The 21,182-nt window shown below is 43.5% G+C and overlaps 1 protein-coding gene across 12 annotated transcripts in view; it reads left to right on the top strand.

The window, feature by feature from the left end:
* nrxn3b (neurexin 3b) overlaps positions 1-21,182 on the top strand; it is a 322,143-nt gene that overhangs the window by 263,624 nt on the left and 37,337 nt on the right. For 10 of the 12 annotated variants that reach the window (XR_003274579.1, XR_003274577.1, XR_003274576.1 and 7 more), the window contains 2 exons: positions 10,661-10,832; positions 20,465-20,554. Coding sequence is in view for 9 of the 12 variants with exons in the window: in XM_026193775.1 (XP_026049560.1) it covers positions 10,661-10,832; positions 20,465-20,554 (262 nt within the window). In the remaining 3 variants the exon portion in view is untranslated. The remainder of the gene's footprint in view (positions 1-10,660; positions 10,833-20,464; positions 20,555-21,182) is intronic. The other 2 variants (XM_026193781.1, XM_026193780.1) reach the window with 1 other exon arrangement.

Here is a 21,182-nt window from a genome sequence, read left to right as displayed (position 1 = left end):
CACATGTGCAGTGTGAGGTCATATGAAACCTGCTTTTTCTGTTACGGACACTTGATCAGGTAACTTTGAACCCAAACTGAGTAAATCCGCAAGTAAGCTCCCGATTTATGTCCGGCGACTTCCTAACAGCTGCTGTAAAGCAGTCCAGGAAGTATATGAACACAACCGTGGTAGTGTTGAGACTCTGTGTTTGTGTGTGTTTGTGTAGGGCACCAAGGCCCATTGCTTTTGCTTACGGCCTGATTACATGTTGTTGAAGTCCAGCACACGCTGCATCGTAATGGTCCGAATGAAGTAGTGCAGCAGCAGGTCAGGCAGATGAAAATTAATGGCAGAAGTTTTACTGTGTTTCTGTGGTTTAGCACGCTTTTAATTATGCAGTCTGCATTATAATAACGTGTGTGTGTGTGTGTGTGTGTGTTACTCTGACTATAAACAGAACAACACTCTTTCTCAGCTTTGCTCTCCATAGATGTAGTGTAGTACAGTACTGTGCAAAAGTCTTGAAACACCTCTCGTTTCTATATATTTAGGTCTTTCGGCTACTTTTACATACAACCTCGTACCAGCACAATTTCAGAGGTTTGTTTGTATGTTTGGCACTTAACGCTGACCTAACGTTAAAAAAGAAGCCTAACCTAAGTGATGAACCACAGTTGTGTCTACATATAATAGACAACTTGGCAAAGAATCGATTTTCAATTTCCAACCTTTTCTTTATAAATCTATGATAAATGCCAAAAGATAAAACAGGCAAATTTGACAGACATGAAATGATTTTTTTTTTTTTACCAATGAGGTGATTCCCCAAAAGATATTAGCTGAAAATGTGGCATATCTCAGCATGATGTGCAGTGTGTCCTTGAATATTTAGAGGAAACAAGTGGAGGACAAAATAAAAAGCGTTAGGCCTAAAAAGTATGTGAAGCAGACATTTTTAGCTCATGTCTGACTGGGAGAAACTTCATTTTTTAGCATGACAATGATCCCAAACACACTGCCAGTGTAGTAAAAGCATGGAGAGTCATGGATTGGCCTCCCCAGAACCCGGACTGCAGCATTATTGAAGCAGCGCAGCATCATGTTAACAGAGAAAGCAACAAAAGGCAGCCAAGACTGAAAGAAGAGCTTTGAATGTCCTTCAAGGAGCCTGGAGAACTTTTCCTAAAGACTAATTAAGGAAATTACATGAAAGCTTGACTAAGAGAGTTCAGGTTGTATTGAAGAATAAAGGCGGCCATACCAAACACCGATTATTCGTAGCAAAATATAAAGAAATGAGGGCTGCTCGAGGCTTTTCCTCTGATATGCATGATTTAATCCTTTTAGGGTAAAAACCACAAGAAAAAAAAGTTTATTCTGGAGGAACCACAAGGTTCAGGACAAAGGTCAAAGAGCAGAACCGATCAGCCTGATTGGAGTTGCTAAATGTAAAAAAAGACCTGAAACGATATTAAACAGAAGCGTTTTATGCAGATAACGAGCAACATATTCACTGGTAGCGCAAAGATGCAGAAGCCAAAGGTTCTTTGAGGTGCAGCCACTTTACTGAGACAATGCAGCACTGTCGCAGGCAGCAGAGCACGCCGGTGACGATTAGGATCAGTGCACCGTCAGTACTCTAAGTTCCAAAAGGCTGAAAGTGATAGTATAGAACTCGAGAGGACTCTGCGGTAACATTGATAAATGTTTTCACCAGGCCGTCCGCCATTAGTGTCAAGGCAAGTTACAGCCACAAGAGCGGACAAACAGGAAATAGAGAAAGAGTGGGTGTAAATAATTGATAAGGCTGACCCTGCGCGATTCATATTCTGCAGCAGAGGATCAAAGAGCGCGGAAGAGAGTTTGACATTGAGCCTGAGCGCTGAAGTCAAAGCCATTACCTTCCACAGTAACGCTGCTGCTTGTGTTTATATTAAAAATGCAATGTCTCTTCCTTCTCAGTCTGGGCTAACACTAGCTGGCACTCCTGGGCATTAACCAGCTGGCTAATGGACGCTATGGTATAATCCCGGCAATTACAGTAGCTCTAAGTAGCGCAAGGTGGAAGCCATTTTGTTCCTGTCCATCCGATGAAGCAGTTTCTGGCTCTCTCAGGTGTGAGATACAGCCTGTGTTAGACCTCAGGGTTCTTTTAGGCCTGATCAATATTTCAGAGGCACCCAGGCCTCTGCACGTGGTATCCTCCCCCACGGCCTCGCACAACAGCTCTGCAGCCAATTATGAACATCTGAATGAACATTTGAGCCAATTAATCATTTATGAAATTTCACAGTTTTCAGAGGAATGTTTATTTGAATAGTCACTGTACAAAGCTAGGAAGCCCGGACGCTGCAGCTTTTAATATGAGAAAGTAAAACCGTGTCTGCGGTGTTTTATTCGGCTCCACGGTAGAATAGATCTATCCCAAATTAGATCCTATTTGTGGCGCTCTTCTGTCTGCGGCGCTGCGTACGCGGCGCTGCCACGAGGAGCCGCATGTCCTGTGTAAAAACAGAGCTTTCTTTCTTATTCAAAGCTCTGTGCCCCTTACAGAGAATCGGGCAAAACAAATAGCTGCCCAGTACTTACATCTGTTTAAGTAAATCCTTTAAAAGTTAACATTTTGGTCAAATTGTGACCAGACAGGGCAAAATGTTTCGGTTTGTTTGCCCAGTTGCCTGATGGGTCTTTTAACCATCGGACTTGTTCGTCTGTGTAATTCACACAAGCTTTACTCTTGTATGATAATTCTGCATTATTAAGCAATAAGAACAAGCAGTCTGATGTCCTGTAATCATTATGAAGCAATAATATAAAAAGTTTTTGTACAAAGTATCGGTATCGGATCAGTATCGTCGATACCACCCTGAATTTTACTTGGTATCAGATCAGAAAGGAAATCTGTGGTATCACTACCAGGTACCACAGCACACCTTCAGGGGTCTGGTGGAGACCATGCCTCAATGGGTCAGGGCTGCTTTGTAAGCAAAAGAGGAACCAACTCAACCAACATTAGGCAGGTGGTTCTGATGTTCTGCCGGATCAGTGTATGAGAGCATGTGCTTTTCAGTGCATTTATTGTTCTGATGTTGATGCCAACAGTAAGCTGAGTGTGTTATTGAATTTGGAACAGTGAAGCTCAGTGAAGCTCTCTGGCACATAGGGATATGATACATTATGCTTTGGATACATGGAAAACCATTTTAGCAGCTCCATCATGCTGCTTTTGCTATTTTCTAGATAGACACTTATTCTGCATAGAAATAGGGCTGCCACGATTAGTCGACTAGTCACGATTACGTCGACTATCAAAATCGTCGACGACTGATTTAATAGTCGACGCGTCGTTTGAAGCTTTGTAAGATCCCAAAAGACGCAGGAATAAGTAGCAGGATTTAAGAGTGTAATAACGGACTGAAACAGAAGATGGCAGCACTGCATGTACAAGGATGCCAGCTGCCGTTAAACCCCGAAGAAGAAGAAGCTGTGTCCCAGAATTCATAGCGCGGCCCAGCTTAGTTTCCAACAATGGCGGTAGCTAGTAAGTTTTAATATTACTCTTATTATTCTTTCTGGGTCACAAAATAAACGTTTAACATATTTTCAGGCGAGAATGTAGCTGTGTAAACCTCAAATATCTGCTCAGTTTATCAGGACACCGCATATTTTCAAAAGCGCTCCGACGTTTTCGGAGATGTCTGTTACCCACCAGTTCGATAGCTAGCCGGGGGCTAGGCTAACTAGAGCCTGAGAACACCGGACTCCCGACAAATCGTTTTCAAACCCACCGCTGTCTTTCACTACTCAGGTTAAACATGATATATAAGTCACTTAGATAACTTAAAAATGTTATTGTTTGGCTTTTTTTAGTATTTTATTTGTTCCTGAGTAAATCGGTTTGGCTGAGATTAAAGTTATAATTTTTACACAGCTGAATAAACATCAAGCAGACAGCTGATTATCAGAAGTGTGAGATGCTGGAGAATTTACTCCGGTGTCCTGTTATAGTTTAGATAGCAAGGAGTTTATTAAACTTCACCGAAACAATCTGCAGATTTCATTAAAATTTAATAAACTATCATCTTGTCTTTATTTTTAGTTAGCACAGACCTGAAACACTTAAAGCTGTAAGCTAATGATAGTTATATAAGAGCAGATGCTGCTGGTGCAATAAGCTGTACGTTTTATGTCCAATGGATGATGATCTGATTAGTCGACTATCAAAATAATCGTTTGTGGCAGCCCTACATAGAAACATGCTTCAGATTAATATAATTTTCACAGATGTATGCTACTGAAGATTATATGTTTTCTTGAATGTTTGTAATAGGTAGAGCAACCATTTTCTGGCTTTTTTTTGTAATAGAAAGTGTGGCTGTGCCAGGGTTTCTAAATTATTTTTCATAACTAGGTGTGATTTGCTTTGTAGACCTAATCAATTTAATCTATTGTAGAAATAGAGACATTCTTTATGTAATTAGGGCTTTCAATTTCGCCAACAGCGCTTGCAAGACCACAGAAAAATATGCCAAGCTCTTGACAAGCCCAAGGCTTGTCGAGTTGTCAGCGCGTTCTGTACATGAAGAAACGACTAGCTGCAAAGGCCAGCGCACACTCGCACACACAAACCTCTCTTTTACTGCCTCTAACATCCTACCCTTTAGCAAATTTCTGACACTAGAGCTTGATGTGCACAAGAATAGACAGCTACAAATCACCGCGCCGTCTATGAGTTATCTCTGTCAATTACTGACGATAAATGGCTTTGGCAGTGGGAAGGCCAGGCGCATCAATCCTGCATGTGCTAGCTTCTCCACTCTATTGATTCTGCTTCCACTGCGTCCATGATCCAGTTTTGTTGGCCTCTGACCGCGAAAGCTAACTTGAGCGCTGATGTCAGATGAAAAGAGGGATATGTAACCCAAACTCCCACCCTGGGACATGTTCACATTCCTGGTATCAGATATTCCTCCCTCCCAAATGAGCCTTTATATAGATCTGCTGGAGTCATCCTGCTACAACTGCTCTGTACCCGTACTAGATTACAATCAGGGTTTGATTGTAATGCGATACTTTTTATTACAATTCTCTTTTTCTGATAACATTGTATTTTGTTCTATTCTTATTCTTATCATCCTATTCCAGTGTTTTTTCTTAATTTTTGCTACTGTAACTTTGCACTGTCCACCTTCTGCTGTAACAAAACAAATTGTGGGACTAATAAAGATTATCTTATCTTTTTGTATTGAGACAGGTCCCCACCTTTAATAACAATGTCTGACCTCAGAGTGCGTTCAGTGCACATCTTCTTATAGAAGATATCTGGGTCATAACTACTTATTTTTATGCATTTCTTTCTCCATCTTTCTTTTCCTCCCCAGCACAGCTAAGCTTATTGCTTATTCTGCCCATATCACCTGCATAAAATGGCTGTCAGATGTATTCATCTGTCTCAGGCTTGTGGCTTAACAGAATGACCATTCAGCGAGCGGGCGATGGCGTCTATTGTGAGCGGCTCGTCCTCCTGTACAGCAGCTGTCTGATGAGGGCTGTCTGCAGGCTCGCCCACCGCTGCCTTGAGTGATTCTCTCTCCTTCACTCTGCCCCGGGCGCTCCATGTGTTGGAGGCATTGATCGGCCCTGAATTGGATTGCAGCGAGCCTGATTACTGATGTCAGTGTGTGCCGGGACACGTGGGAACGCCGGAGATCCTCGTGCCGAGCTCAGGCTAGCTCGCAGCGGAAGGATGAGTCGGAGGGAGGGGTGCATTCGCTCGCCTGGAATTACATTTATCACTCTTAGTTACACAGAGCGTGAACACAACATGCCCACACATACTGTACGCCTTAAGTGACCCACACACGTATACTGCAAACATAATCGTGTTTTTGATCCTATAGCGGCGAGCAGTCAGTGTTTGTGGCTGACATTAAATAAAGAGTGTGGGAGTCTGTTAGTCTATAAAAGGGCTTACGCGCATCATACCAGTAAATTACAACTATACTGCTGTAATTTGATTGTTACAACTAAATGTTGTTACACTGTATTTTTCCTCTAACACGACACTAAAGACACTAAAGATTCTTTTCTTTGTGAGGTTACACTTCATCGTCCGCGAGTCCGTGTGCACGTGCGGCGGCGTCCGCTTTCATTTGAGCGCGCGCGCGGGTTTGGAAGTGATTTTCCGCGCATCATTTGTTTACACCTAGAATAGCCGGCCATCATCTTTTCCACTAAGAGAACAATAGCCATTTTTTCCCTCTCCTTTTGCTCGGGAGACAATGAAGTGCCTTCCCGCCTCGCGAGCGACAGGCCAATAAAAAACGTAATTGGATCTGTCAATCAAACACTGCTGCAGCGCAGGGGGTGGGCGGGCAGGTGGGTGGGCGGCGGTGGCAGAGGCGGGAGGGTAGGACGGACACTGGGAGTAGTGCAGATAGAGAAGAGAGAGAGAAACGGGGAGGTGTGCCATTGCAACGCGCTAATACACACAGTTCCTTCTTTGCACTGCCCGGAGGCGCTCAGCAACAGTTACAAAGGTGTACAATTGTTGTGTTTTGCTGTTTGTTTGTACAGGGGCCGGGGGGGTGACGATCTGTCTTTGTTTGTAGGTATTAGTGGGTCGCTGATGTGGCTTTGATGCGACTACGCAGGAGAGCCAGGGCTGCCAGAGCCTCTGAAGGTCACAGTGGATGTACTAGCGCTGATGTTTCTGTCTGTGCTTTGTATGCGCTCGGCCCGTCAGACATGTTGTTTTTTCATACCAGGGAAAGGTCTTGTCTTTAGTCAGGAAGGCCACGATGCTTTAGTAGTATTTTTCACGGTACAACAGACACGCCGAGCATCACCTTGTCACATTAAATCATCTGCATACTGGCGCGTGTGCTTATCTCGTCTCGGTGCTCGGATTATGTGTATTTGCTGTCAGATAAGCAGCGTGCGTAAACGTACACGTGCGCCCCCACACACACTTTTGTTGGAAGTGTTGCACTAAGTTTTAATGACAACTGCTTAAATTAAGAGCCCATTTACAAGCTCTCTGACAGAGAAGTTAAGTGCGCGTTGAGGTATTCTGCTCGCCTACTCTGCGCCCGGGCTCAGCTTTTAGGAGATGGCTTTCTTGTGTCTTTGGTGACATTGTTTTTCCATTATTAGCCGAGCTGCTCCATCGTTCCTTCCATTACGGTCTCAAGCACATTGAAATTCTGTATCTCTTTTTATGAATAGATAAAGGATGTTTAAACTGTAAGTGTGAGCGTGGCAGTGAATACTGTTCAGTGTCTTTTGACCACTTTGGCAGTTAAAAGGAGCTGAAGAGGAAACTACAGTATGCAGAGTCACTGCAGGGGTACATTCGCTGCCTATTTTCTGGGCTTTCTACCTTTTTTAAAACTTTGAAAGGCTCCTCTGGAGGATGCTCCGCGCCTTGAATCATGACAACTCCTGCCCTGTGCACTTAAAAGCAGTTAAGAAATAAAAATGGAACCTTAATTAACAGAAATCAAAAGAAGCGCCTGCTTTCTTCCAGGGTTTTTAAGGTGCTCGAATTAAGAAGATGAAAAACAAACTTAATTAAAAAGTATTTTTTTAAATTTCCTATTGATGTCATGTGTATTTTCAGCCTGTTCTCTTGCCCTGGGTGTCAGCTAGGGCTGCCACGATTTGTCGACTAGTCACGATTACGTCGACTATCAAAATCGTCGACGACTGATTTAATAGTCGACGCGTCGTTTGAAGCTTTGTAAGATCACAAAAGACGCAGGAATAAGTAGTAGGATTTAAGAGTGTAATAACGGACTGAAACAGAAGATGGCAGCACTGCATGTACAAGGATGCCAGCTGCCGTTAAACCCCGAAGAAGAAGAAGCAGCTGTGTCCCAGAATTCATAGCGCGGCCCAGCTTAGTTTCCAACAATGGCGGCAGCTAGTTAGTTTTAATATTACTCTTATTATTCTTTCTGGGTCACAAAATAAACGTTTAACATATTTTCAGGCGAGAATGTAGCTGTGTAAACCTCAAATATCTGCTCAGTTTATCAAGACACCACATATTTTCAAAAGCGCTCCGACGTTTTCGGAGACGTCTGTTACCCACTAGCTCGATAGCTAGCCGGGGGCTAGGTCACTAGCGCCGTGAGAACACCGGACTCCTGGCAAATTGTTTTCAAACCCACCGCCGTCTTTCGCAACTCAGGTTAAATATATATGAGTCACTTAGATAACTTAAAAATGTTATTGTTTGGCTTTTTTTTAGTATTTTATTTGTTCCTGAGTAAATCGGTTTGGCTGAGATTAAAGTTATAGTTTTTACACAGCTGAATAAACGTCAAGCAGACAGCTGATTATCAGAAGTGTGAGATGCTGGAGAATTTACTCCGGTGTCCTGTTATATTTTAGATAGCAAGGAGTTTATTAAACTTTACCAAAACAATCTGCAAATTTCATTAAAATTGAATAAACTATCATCTTGTCTTTATTTTTAGTTAGCACCTTAAAAGCTTAAAGCTGTAAGCTAATGATAGTTATATAAGAGCAGATGCTGCTGGTGCAATAAGCTGTACGTTTTACGTCCAATGGATGATGATCTGATTAGTCGACTAATCGCATAAATAATCGGTGACTAGTCGACTATCAAAATAATCGTTTGTGGCAGCCCTAGTGTCAGCTAATACTGTTTCGTCCAACTCCATCGCACTTACACACAAGGCATTGCCAGAGGGAAAGGTCATAACATGAATGTTTCAGCTGGGCATCTTTCAGCAAGCAGGATGACTGTTGTGAAGGGCTGGAGTTTAACCATCATCTTCACCCCGACCTTATTAAGACCAAGAGAACAGTTAGTGAGTCGTGGCAGCTTTCAGTCACGTGGCTGTTGTCAGGCTGCTCGGAGTGTGTTGCACTGAAAACCTCCTGTGGTTGTACGTTTTTGCAGTCATCTTTAATTTGTGTTACACTCTTCACAATTTCATTACTGCTTGGTGATTATTTCGTGCATCTTTGCTACCGAGTTGGCGTCTTCCATGCAAACTGCACAGCAGTTCACTTACGACCAAAGTAATTACAAGCAACTGCCCACAACCTCCAACAACCACTGACAACTGGCTGTAGAATTCCCTAGCAACCCCCTAGCAACAGAGGTTCACTGATTGGTCTCTAGACTTTACTCATGAAATTGATTGTTAAACTCCAGTCTTTAGCAATCAATTTCATGGTAGCTTCCTGCAACCTACAACGGCCACATGAAAGTGGTTGTCAGATGGTCCCAAGGTCTGTGTGAGTGGGGCGTTTGTAGTTTAAGCATCTAACCAGCAAGTAAAATATAAAGTAAAAAGCAAGTAGTGGGGAAAAAAAGATTTCGACAGTGCATGATCCACATTCTCCCAGCAGATGAATCAGCAGCTTATCCAACAGCAAACCTCCAACCTGGTAATGTGGACTTTGTGGTTCTCTGAAATGGAATCACAGCCATTAAGGCACCTGCTCTAGTGACATCTGACCAAACAGCATGAGGACACACTGCTGTTTGATTTGTTGTTAAACTAACTTAATATAGCAAAATGTGTCCGGGAAAAAACATGACACGCTTCCTGTTTTACTGTACAGTGAAGCTTCCTTTGGTAATCGGGTGGTATAGTCTCACCATATAGTCTCACTTACAGCAAGAGGAACTGCATCAAGCATAGCTTGGCCTTATTAAGTGCTCCTCTTAGGTATGAAGAGCCTGTAAAATTAAATAGAGGTCAGCAGGTTTAAGTGTTGTGTCATTTAACTTGTAGCAATCCTGCAGCGCCTTTACACTGACGAGCACTGTCAAATTCAGCCTGACATTATCAGGGTCTGTATAGTCACAGTCAGCCATGCAGGGCCAGTGTCTCTGCTGATCAATTAGCAATATGTGTCTGCTCTGTGTTCAGGCTTTCCTAATTTTGGTTTTGTTATGAGAAATAGTCCCACTGCTCTGGGCTTCTAAAGAAGGTAATTACACTGAGAGATTCCCTGTGGGGGATTAAAACAAATGACACAGAAAACACAGCCTTTCCCCATCGCCACTCACTCAAGCCCTGCCTCCGCTTTAAAACCTTTTGCTTGTAACGCCTGCATGACCATGAATACACAAGCAGTCACAATAAAACACACTCTGGCAGCTTGTGAAAATTAGTGGGGTCGAGGGGAGAGAAATCAGAAAATGACGAGGGGGCATCACGATTTACGGACATGGTATAACTGGTTTAGCATTAAGAGCTAAACAAAGCATATGGTATTCATGCATTCTGTAAGGACCGCGGCAGAAAAAGCATCTGTCCTGCCAGTTTTGTGGTGACAGGCTGCAGGGAGCATTACTCATCATTACAATCTCTGCTGGCAGCCTATTTTCATCACATTACAGTGGTATAATGAAGCGTAGCGCGCTAGCGTCCTCAGGTTCTCTGAGTAGTTCACCATTAGCACCAGCCGGGGGCATTCATCCAAGTAGCTTTATTGAACTTTTTACAGTTAGTTTATTGTATAATTAATTCATTACGGCACAACAATACATGTGGGTGGAATCTGCGGTTCAAATTCATCTCGCGCTGACAGCGGTGCCACACAATTTCGTATCGCTTGCATTTATTAAGCAGCGCTCACTTTGTTTGATGGCGTCAGACCAACTCTTTCGTGCTCTTTGTGTCTGTTTCAGGAACAAGGCAAAATAGGTGTGACGTTCAACATCGGAACGGTGGACATCAGCGTCAAGGAGGTAAACACGCTGATAAACGATGGCAAATACCATTTGGTCCGATTCACCAGGAACGGGGGCAATGCGACCTTGCAGGTGGACAACTGGCCGGTCAATGAGCACTTTCCCACAGGTACCGACCTCATTTTTAACTCAGTCTATTTGATATTCTGTTATTAACCCAATGAATCCTTTCTGGAGTAATTCAAGGTAAATTAGTAGTAATAGCTTTAAAACCACTGGACACCATCTATTTCATCATGCAAAGGGCACAAGCAGGAAGAAAGGATTCACCTTCACTTGCTCTCCGGGGTAAAATATGTGAGATGACTAACAAGCATGTGGCCATCACCTGGCCAACATCATACTCGTACTGTAACATGTGCTTCAAAACCCTTCAATAAACACGATAACGCTTGGCTCCACGGGAGGGGGGGGGACACGAGCTTGAAATCTTTTGTCTTGCAAGACGCATTAACTGCGCAACATTCGGTCAGCGGGCAGGCAAGGAGAGCACTGAAGGCAGAAACCAAGGGTGGCCTGTTGGCCAGATAAAGCTGCTGCCTGCCTGTATCTCTCATTCCCAGGTCAGCAGAAGCGGCGCACCAGCAGAATACAAATAGGGTCATCAAACGGAGCGCGCTCCATTTGGAGACTCAGGCACTCCCTCCATTTGGAACAGATATGTGCTGCTCAGCTAGCTAGGTGAGAGAGTGTGAGAGAGGGAAAGAAGGAGGGGAAAAAATCCTCTCCTGCTTCTACTTAACAGTCCATTAAATTGAGTTGGCTCTCCTCAACTTTGATATCTGTGTCTCCATGTCAGCCGGCTTAGGAGAAGCTACCTTTGTTTGCTCGTTTCCTATTACCCTCCTCTTCAATTTCACTTGGTCAAACAGAACAGACACACGGGGAGACAACATGGGAACAAAGTGGCAGTCGAGCCAAGAATGACAAAAGATAATATGAAACGTCATTGATCTCTGTGGAACAATTGTGCCGCGCTGGTAGGACGAGAATGTACAGGATTACATGTCGACTAAAAAGCCAATGTTAAATTTCCTTGAGATATGAGCTCGGCTATATCTAAGAAGCCATCACGCATCAATAATTGAGATATTCTGTTCTGAAAGCTTTTAAAAAAAACATATGCAGAAATGTTGATACCACGTAATCGTAGGAAGCCAGCAAATATGAGTCGATCCCTTTCACTATGTCTCAGCAGCCCTACAGCATGCTCCTTTTGCCTGCTTGCCTTCACCGATGACAGGCCAGCATCCTCTCCTGGCGTGACCTGGCACGCTGTTGTGGTTTGGTTCAGTGCCAGCGCAGGTGACGTTAATCTCTTCTGTCTCTGGCTTTCTTTTGCCGCCGGCTGTCTTTCGCTTTTCTTTGAGCAGATAAGGTCGGACGGGTTTCATAACCGCATTTCAGCTGCAGTAACGCTGCGAAATACTGAGAAACTCCGCAGCGCGCACACAAGTGACATCTCCGTGGCGTACACATTGGCGCTCGCGTGTGCGCAGCGCTCGATGAAGAAATTGAATTAATCAGGCAGAAGCGGGCGCGATTGCTGCACAGAGGTAGTGTCATGTCCCTTATGTTCCCGACTGTGGATCGCGCAATAGTTCGACCGTTCTTCATCTTTAATAGCCATCAGTTTGGGATAGGAATTGAACGCCTACCACCTTCATAATTACCTCAAAGGGCCTGCTTGCATAAGCTTGCAGTGCTTGTTTCCTTAGCTTCTGCCAATACGTATGCCGGAATCTGTGATCCAAAGCCAGCAAAGCTCAGGAGTCACTGCTAAATGGTCGTTAAGGTTTACATCTCCGCTTCAGGAATGCACAGCAGAAAGAAGTTTAGCTGTGGATTTCTTTCAAGCGATCCCACTGAGGTTTGTTCCCTTTTCTGTCCGCCTGCCATTGTCTTGAGATGGAGTTGAGGTCGGCGGATCGAATGCGTGGTAATTTCTTTTTCTCTTCTGCACAGGTAATTTGCAGGACATTCAGTGATAGTAATTCAACGATGATTGATTTTTTTCCCTCGCCCTCCCTCCTTTGTAAAGGGGTTGTCATCTCGTGAGTAATTACATGTTAGGGTCCAGACTCATCGACTGCCTTCTCACACTTCTAATGCTTAACTTGAAGGCAGTAGCTGCCACGAGGCTCTCAGGCCGCTCAATAAACAGTTACCGGATCTGGGCATGCCCTCTCCCTGGTGGGGGAATAGGTGAGGACAAAGGTGTTGGTGGTTTGCTTGTCAGTCAGAGCCGCTTACAAAATAGGCCTGAGGTGTGTAAATTGGACGTCTTAACAACAGTGTTTAGAGAGTTGGCCAACAAAAGCATTGAGACATTAGGATTCACTTCAAATGGCAGCAGCCAGTTCTGACAGCATGACGTGCTTCTAAATAACGGACGATTTCATAACTCCACAACTTTGGTGTTTCTTTGCTTATTTCAGCCTCATTTTTAACACTGACTATGAAATTGCACCAAATCTTCCTTAAGCAGCAGCCACAAGATTGTTTTGATTTAAGCTGTTGTAAGATTCAGTCTTTGGAATAACGTTACAGAAAGCCGTTACTCTGATGAGCTTCGGAAGGAAGTTTGGGTGGGGGACACTCAGCGAGGCAATTTCATTCCTCCTTTAATGAGCTGAAGAGTTTTCATCTGCGCCAGAATAATTGGTTACGAATTCTTATAATGATCAATTAGAATTTTTCAAATGATGAGCTTACATCACGTAAGTGCTATTTGAACACCGGAGGTGAGGATCTCTGAACATGGGCGTCTGTACTCCTACGTACATGTTCCATTAAAACGTGCACTTAATTTGTCATTAAGTGCACGTTTGTATATTCATTTATTTTATTCGAAATCAAGGAAAATTCTAAGTGAACACAAACTTTTGAGTGGTAGCGTGTTCCAATATAACATGGGTGTCAAATATAAGGCTCGGGGGCCAGGATCAGTCCAGAAAATAAATTCCAATCTGGCCCACTGAATTGTGGGAAGTGTGAAGAAGGGCCTGTCATATTTTAATTGTGCTTTCAGGGGTTTCATACTGATAAACACCTCCTCGCCTGGAGGGGACAGGACTGTCCAGGCAATGAGCTAACTTCAGTTTTTTTGTTTATGTTAAAGATTGTCAGTTTAAACTCTGCTGACAGACGTCTGTCATTTTCTACACAAATTACACTTTTTTCTTATATTAATATATATGAGGGATTTAATGTATAGTTAAACATCTTTACACTGACAGAAAGGCGAGTTTCACTTGTCCGGCCCACTTATGATCAAAGTAAGCTGAATGTGACGCACGTACACGGGTATTTTTAAAAACGGAGATTTTCCGTTTTCGTTTTAAAAAATAATCCCGTCCACACGTAAAGGCAGAAATGAAGGAAAACGCTGCTATGAACATGCCAGAGCAGCAGGTGGCGCTATATTCCTAACCGTGTAGAAATGTTGGCCAATCAGAAGTCTAGAAGCCTCGGCGGGAAAGAGTAAACAAAGCTGGGGCATAGAAGCAGAACCGAGTCGTATGTGTGGAGGGACAGTAACTGTGTGTGTGTATGTAAGCATTTAAACACTGCAGAGAGAACAATTAACAGTAACCGTATTTTGTCTACGTCCGCCATGGTAGAAATTCATTTCAGCGAAACAGTAACCCGGCGCACAGTGTGACGTCAAAAAAGGCACACACCTTTGATGCTGCCTTTTCTCCGTTTTCCTCGTCCACACGTAAACGCAAAAACGGAGTTTTCAAAAATCTCCGTTTACAGTGACCGAAAACGGCGTTTACGTGTGGACGAAAGGCGCAAACGCACAGAAAAATCTGCGTTTTCAAAAATACCCGTGTGGACGTAGCCTGAGTTTGGCATCCCTGCACTTTGATGCTAAAGCCATATTACCATCGTTAACTGTAAGAGAACCAGTCACAGTAAGCCGGTATGGTACAGAAATGTAATGGATTGCATTAGATTGTAATTTTATTATAAATATAAATAATAACATAATCATTTTACTATATAGTGTCAAATCACAACAAAAGTAACCTCAAGGAGCTTTGTATTATAAGGTAGAGACCCTGCAACAATCATATGACCCCTATGAGCAAGCACGGCGACAGAAGGAAGGAAAAACTCCCTTTTAACAGGAAGAAACCTCCATAAGAACCAGGCTCAGGGAGCCAGGTGGCCCTGCTGTGACCTTTTTGGGTTGAGGGGAGGCAGAGATTTGTAATAACTAATGATTAAATGCAGAGACGTGTAAAAAGGTCCAGCCCTAACTATATGCTTTAGCAAAAAGGAAAGTTTTAAGTCTTAAAATTAGAGATAGTGTCTGTGTCCTGAATCCAAACTGGGAGCTGGTTCCATGGAAGAGGTGCGTGAAAGCCTCGTCTTCTAAATATCCTAAGAAGCACACGTAAGCCAGTAGCCTGGGAGCGACATGCTCTATTGGGGTGATATGGTATCTATCTCCTATCCATCCAGCCGTAATCATAACCATTTATTCAGTTCGGGGTCACTGCGAGACCGCAGCCTATCCCCGCTGTCATAGGATGAGAGGCGGCGTCCACCCTGAACAGGTCCCGTCTTTCTCCCAGTGAAGCAAACAGGTTGAAGGGTTCCCTTTGCAGTAAGATTAAACACAGGCAGTGAAGCTAATTCTGACACGCAGCTGAAGAACAGGAACATTTTATTAAATAACTGAATGAATTATGCAAACTGCTACACACTGTCTGATTGTCTGTTTGTTTTTCTGCAGTGTTACTGGGCTCTCCTCTCAGCTTAGTTCTCCTTTGTTCCCGTCTCATTATTTAGCATTCAGTGCTACCATAGCTGACAGCCAAAAATATAATAAATAAATAGTTTCAATAATTTAAACTGTCTTTTCTTCCATTTCTGCTGAGGTCTGCTCAAAACATGGAAGGCAGTGCACACTGTACAGAGAGATAGGATGGATAACCTTAGTGTCAAGCTGAGCGTGCCCAGTACACAAGCGCTCAGAACTTGATATTGTCAGTATCAAAGGTGACTTAAACAAAACTGCTTTCACTGATAAAAAAAATCCACACTTTAATGCAACCTGTGTTAAGAAACAAGACGGAAAAGAACTTGTGCACTTCACAGCCCCATTCTTCTCTATAACAGTACACCCGCTCTGATCCCACACTGGAGCGTTTCCACGAGGCTTCGGCAGCTTACGCGCGCGCGTGTTTGCGTGTGGGCGTCGAATGTATGCGTTGACTGCTTTTGTCTTCCTTTCTCTAATTATTCTCCCCCTCTAACAGTGCCCTCTCAGATCTCTGTTCTGTTTTTGTCCTCAAATTCCTTTTTATCCGTGTTTCTCCGCCTTTTTCAAGTCGGTGCTCATCGTGGCTACGCATCTTTCTCGCAGTCCTGTGTACTTGTGTGACAACCCACATTACTGCAGGGACTTGTCTTTGTCTAGTGAGAGGCTTCCAATTTCCTTATATAACACTCCGAATCCCTGCACTCTTTGATTTCGGATTACATGATCTCTTTTTTTATTTGCGTGAGTTCGAATCTTTGAATCAAAGAATTATTAGACCGAGCCAGGCGGAGATTGTGCATCGCACGTTGCCTCGAGCTGGCTGAGGTCCAGGCGTTGTCTCAGATGAATGACCATTGGCCTAACTACTCTGCTAGTGCCTTGGGGAAAGTATGTCCGTGTGCGTGCGTGTTTGTGTGTGGTCCATCATTTGTGATGGGTACAAGGGGGTTGGTCATAGCCAGAACAGCCTTGTGTTCATTTTCAGACACACGAACGCTCGAAAACACGATTACTTTCTTCCACACGCTGATGCGCACAATGTTGCGACTCCCACAACCTGAAACAGACACAATGAGTTGCACGGTTTCAAAATATCTGCCAATCTTTGTCTTGAAATACAGACAAAACAATTCCTCAGGAGCGAGATAAATCCCCACGCGTCCCTGGGGCCAAACATGATTAGCCCTATCTGAGACACAATCTTTGTCGCTCTCACAACTCAGACTAAGCCGAGTGTACAAGCCGCCAATCTAATTCATCTTTTCAGCACCATAAATTTCAGAGCGACCTGATAAATGATGAATTTACTCCCTGGCTTCGTCTGACGCCCGAGAGAGAATGGAAGGAAGATCGGGGGCAGGCGTGCAGGAGAAAAAGAAGGGACGTGGGTGAATAGAAAAGAAGTGCAACCGGTGAAGGAATACAGAAGCGTTTAATGGAATACGTCGACAAAAAGTGAGAAAGAGCTGACATGTAGACGGGCACAGAAGAAGAGAAAGTGAGTGAAAAGTAGATAAATTGTGGCTGCAGCTGTAGAGGCCGGATTCAGCCAAGAAGAGCAAAGAGAGCTGATTGCTGAGTCTGGGAGACGGAGAATAGCGGGAGCAGATGAAGGAGCTGGAATATCGCTGGATGGACAGTGTGCCGAAGAGAACGAGAGAATGGAAAAAAGCTTGAGTGCACGGATGAATAACCAGGGAGCGAGGAGGAGAAACAGAGATGAAAGTCAGGTGTAGATGGGAAAGAAGGTGGCTTGTGCGAGATATTCATTACCAGGGGGCTGCGGTGGCGAGCTGTGGAGTTGAGCTGTGGAATGATGATTTCTGGACAGGGCCACACTATATCAAATGTACTCATCATCCCCAAATAGAGAGAATGCCAGGAGCCTGTCACGGTGGCCATTTTCACAGTTTCGATGCGCTCTCAGCACTGGCCCTGTGATGGAACCCCGGTGAGATTAGTCTGGCAACCAACTGCAGAGAACGAAGCAACCGACCAGCAGACGACTGTCACCGTGCCAGTGTTTGTGTTGACTGAATGGCTGCCACCAAAGGGAAAAAACCGAGACACTGTTTTGGCTAGGAGGAAAAAAACAGTGATGGCATGCAGCGGGGCCGAAGTAAAAGCCGGCAACGTGCGCATAAGCTCGCAGCAAAATAATATAATAATGACAAACATACGTAAATATTTATATTCACCTGGTCTTCTCTATAAGGGCTGTGTGGTGTTATCACACTTTACCTTTTAAGGCCCTGCAGAAACACAGAGAGAAGAGACGGACGACAAACTCACCCATGAGGCGGCCTTCCTGTACAAGCAAAATGAAAGTGTCCTGGTTGGGTTAGCTTTCGACTGACTAATACCAAAACCAAAGCAAACATAGCTAAGTTAGCTTGAGTTAAGGTTGGTGATCAGCTGATCACAGAGCTGCTGCTGCCTCTGCAAGCCCTTTTGTAACCCATTTCCAAAGTAGCTCCACCTTTGCTGACATTATATTATGCTGCTATTCATACTGTCATCATATTAATGCTGCTATCCTGTATATATTGTACATACTATTGTTTGAGTACTTACGATTGTTTTTTTTGTACTTTTTATATTTTACATTTATATTTATTATTGAAACTTGCACCAAGGGAGTGGCACTCCAATTTCGTTGTACTCTGTACAATGACAATAAAGGCTATTCTATTCTATTCTATTCTATTCTATTCTATTCTTTTCTATACCTGTCCGTACTGATGGGTGTTTGTTTCTCGCCCTACAAATATACAGTTTTTCTTTTGCTTGTTTTCATTATGGACGTTGACTGAAAATGAAACTGGTTCTCTGGCTTTAAAGAACATCAGACATATTATAATGTCAGATTGCTCATTCGTCTCTCTCCTCAGTGCACTGGCAGGAAATATCTGTCCACTATGTTTAGGGGGAAAAACTGAAACCCTTAGTAGACTGACTTTTTAATAAACAGTAGTGCTTTTATTGGCAAGGTCATCCATTCTGAAGTCACCTCTAGAAATTGAATATCAAATTGACAAACTAGAGAGAATTTTCTCATTAGTTGCACAATTAGCTGGTGGTGTATTCATTACGTGGGGACTGTCACCTCATTAATCACCTAGAACAATGTAAGAGCTATACCTGAGACCACGCCATTAGCAATGCACAGCAAACTTACAGCTTCTTCTCCGTCTTCCTCTCAGTCTCGTGATTCCACTTCGTCTAAAGGACGACGTGAGGCTACGTTTGAGACTTTATGGAAAAGACAAAGCAGAAAGAATGCGAAGAGATTATTTGTCGATGGCACTCATCCACCCTCCCCCCGTGTTTCCCGGCTCGCTCGATCAAACTCCAAACCTTTTCCGAGCGTCCTCTGATTTCAAACACGAACATCTTGCCTCCCTCTGTGGCCCTTGTCCAGAGGAGAGTGTATTTGGCTGCCACCTGAAACCTGCTTGAGATCAAAGGAATGGGGAGGGAGTCCTGCTAGTAGCTGATTAACCTGCTGGCACACTGCAGAAACATTCGTTTAGCTCCTTGAGCTCCCTTGCAGCCATATCTACACTCCATCCCAGCTGGCTGTAAACTGAGCACTTGGATGTTTTTTTTCTGTGAAAGGTAGCAAAGAACGCAAGGAAGACAGAAAAGAGAGAGGGAAGGGAAACTGGTACGAGCTCACGGTTTTATGCAGTTGTGACGCGTTCGCGCGTAATGTTATGGAAGTTTAGTCAGCAGGTCAGAGCAGTGGTGACTTACACCGAATGTAGCTTATTGCCAAACCAAGAAAGAAAATGAAATACAACCCGGGCGGGTGTCAGAACGAGGGCGTGAATGTAAGCACGTTCAAAAGCTCCAAACTAAACACACTGGCAGGTGAAGCTTTGCCCTTTCAGTTGTATTATACTGTAAATGAGTCAGTGCCAGTGCCTTTCTTCTTTCTTCCTCCAAATCCCTTTCCTTCTGGATACTGAGTGACATCACACTGCCATTCGTCTCTTTTGTTAGACCTCAAAATGTTTGAAGACGGACTTGTACGTCTCCATTCTCGCTGTCGACAGATCCGCGGCACCTTTCAAAGGGAGAGGATCCCTGTTTGTCAGACAAAATGTTGCATCCCGGCACATTCACAAAGGAAATTTGTAAATGATGCCAGAAATACTCAGTACAGGCTCCAGATTCCCTGCATAAGTGAGGCTATTATTATTACACTACTGTTATATACCTCCAGCCCAACAGGAACATTCCCAGAAGAGGTGGTTGCGTTCTTTTGGTGTTTCTTTGAACCCAAAAAGCCTCCCACTATGTCAGTAATGATCTCATTTGTATGCATTGTCCTCTTCAAATCTGTGTCACTGTGGGACTACCCCCCCCCCCCCCCCCCCCCCCCCCCAAACAGGTCTGCTGTGCTTCAAATTACCACCTCCTCATCTAACGTTGCCTCCTTTTCCCCTCAAAAGCTGCTACACACTCATTCCCTCCAAGTAGCTACCCCACCAAATCGTTCCTTGGCCCTTGAAATGTGAAAGCAGGTGGTGTCCAGTGGGAGAATTAGTGCACATAAATTACCTCCAATTTGCTTCAGAGAAAGGCGCTTTATGCATGTCTGCCTTTTTAACCACTTGATCTCCTTCCTTTTGTCTCTATTATGTAAAATGACGTAGATGTGATGCATTTCCTGTGTTTTGACTTCTTCTTGCAGGATTTTTCTTTCCCTACAGTTTGTTTTTCCTCATTGCTGCTGTGTGTGGAGTGTGCTGTATAAATATGAGTTTTAAAAAATTTCCACTAAAGTAACGCTACTTTGGGGTAAAAGAAATATACATATATATTCATATATATCATAAAGCTTTTATAAATATTTCTAAACAAAGATAAAACTCTTCATAAACCACTGTATAAATGTGTGATGTCTGTTGCTGTTGCCAACTGTTTGAAGCTGTTTGTTAAACTTTCAAACTTTAAAGGCAACAGCGACATTGAGCGCTATCAAATGGCAAATAAGAAAATCCCGTTCAAATATACCCGGCCAGTAGAAGATTGGCTTCAGGACAAAGGTAAATCTTTATCGAACTTCTAGAATGTTCTTTATTTTCTGTCATTTCATCGGCTTGTTCCCTTTCAACCTCTGAGAATGAATAACCATCCCTTAAACCCTTTAAAAAAACCAGTAAACCAAAGCAATTTGTTTTATTTTGTTTGTGTTTTTAGCCTTTTCGTCCTTTCCCTTTGGTTCAGTTTTTATGATGCTTCTTTTTATTATTTCTTGTCCCTTTTTCTGTCATTGTCATCTTTTAAAAAAAAAAGTTGAACCATGGTGTCTAGTTAAAGGGACTGGGAAGTGATTTTGTAAACAGTGTAACAACAAGATATGAAATATCAAGTGCTGCTAATCTTTTGTGCAAAATTGACTAGGCGGAGGCATTATGCATTATTATCTATGCCGCAACAGTCGGCCGATTGTTTTGAGAGGAGAATTAACTCCCTTGGCTCAAATCCTCTGCAATGTTTGAGAACAAATTAATCAGTGGGCATATCCCCCTGAAAACTTTCCAAACAGCAGGTGCCTCTCCCTGCTGTAATTCATCTGATTGTACTTAAACACATCAAACACAATAAAATTCTCACTTGTTTGGCGATGGAGAGCTAATTGGAGCCTTTTTGACGGCAAAGCGTCACAGCGCG

The sequence above is a fragment of the Astatotilapia calliptera genome, chromosome 15, assembly GCF_900246225.1.
Source record: "Astatotilapia calliptera chromosome 15, fAstCal1.2, whole genome shotgun sequence".
Classification (NCBI taxonomy): Eukaryota; Metazoa; Chordata; class Actinopteri; order Cichliformes; family Cichlidae; genus Astatotilapia; species Astatotilapia calliptera.
The sequence above is the reverse complement of the archived record's forward strand: the minus strand, read 5'-3'. Positions and strand labels throughout refer to the sequence as shown.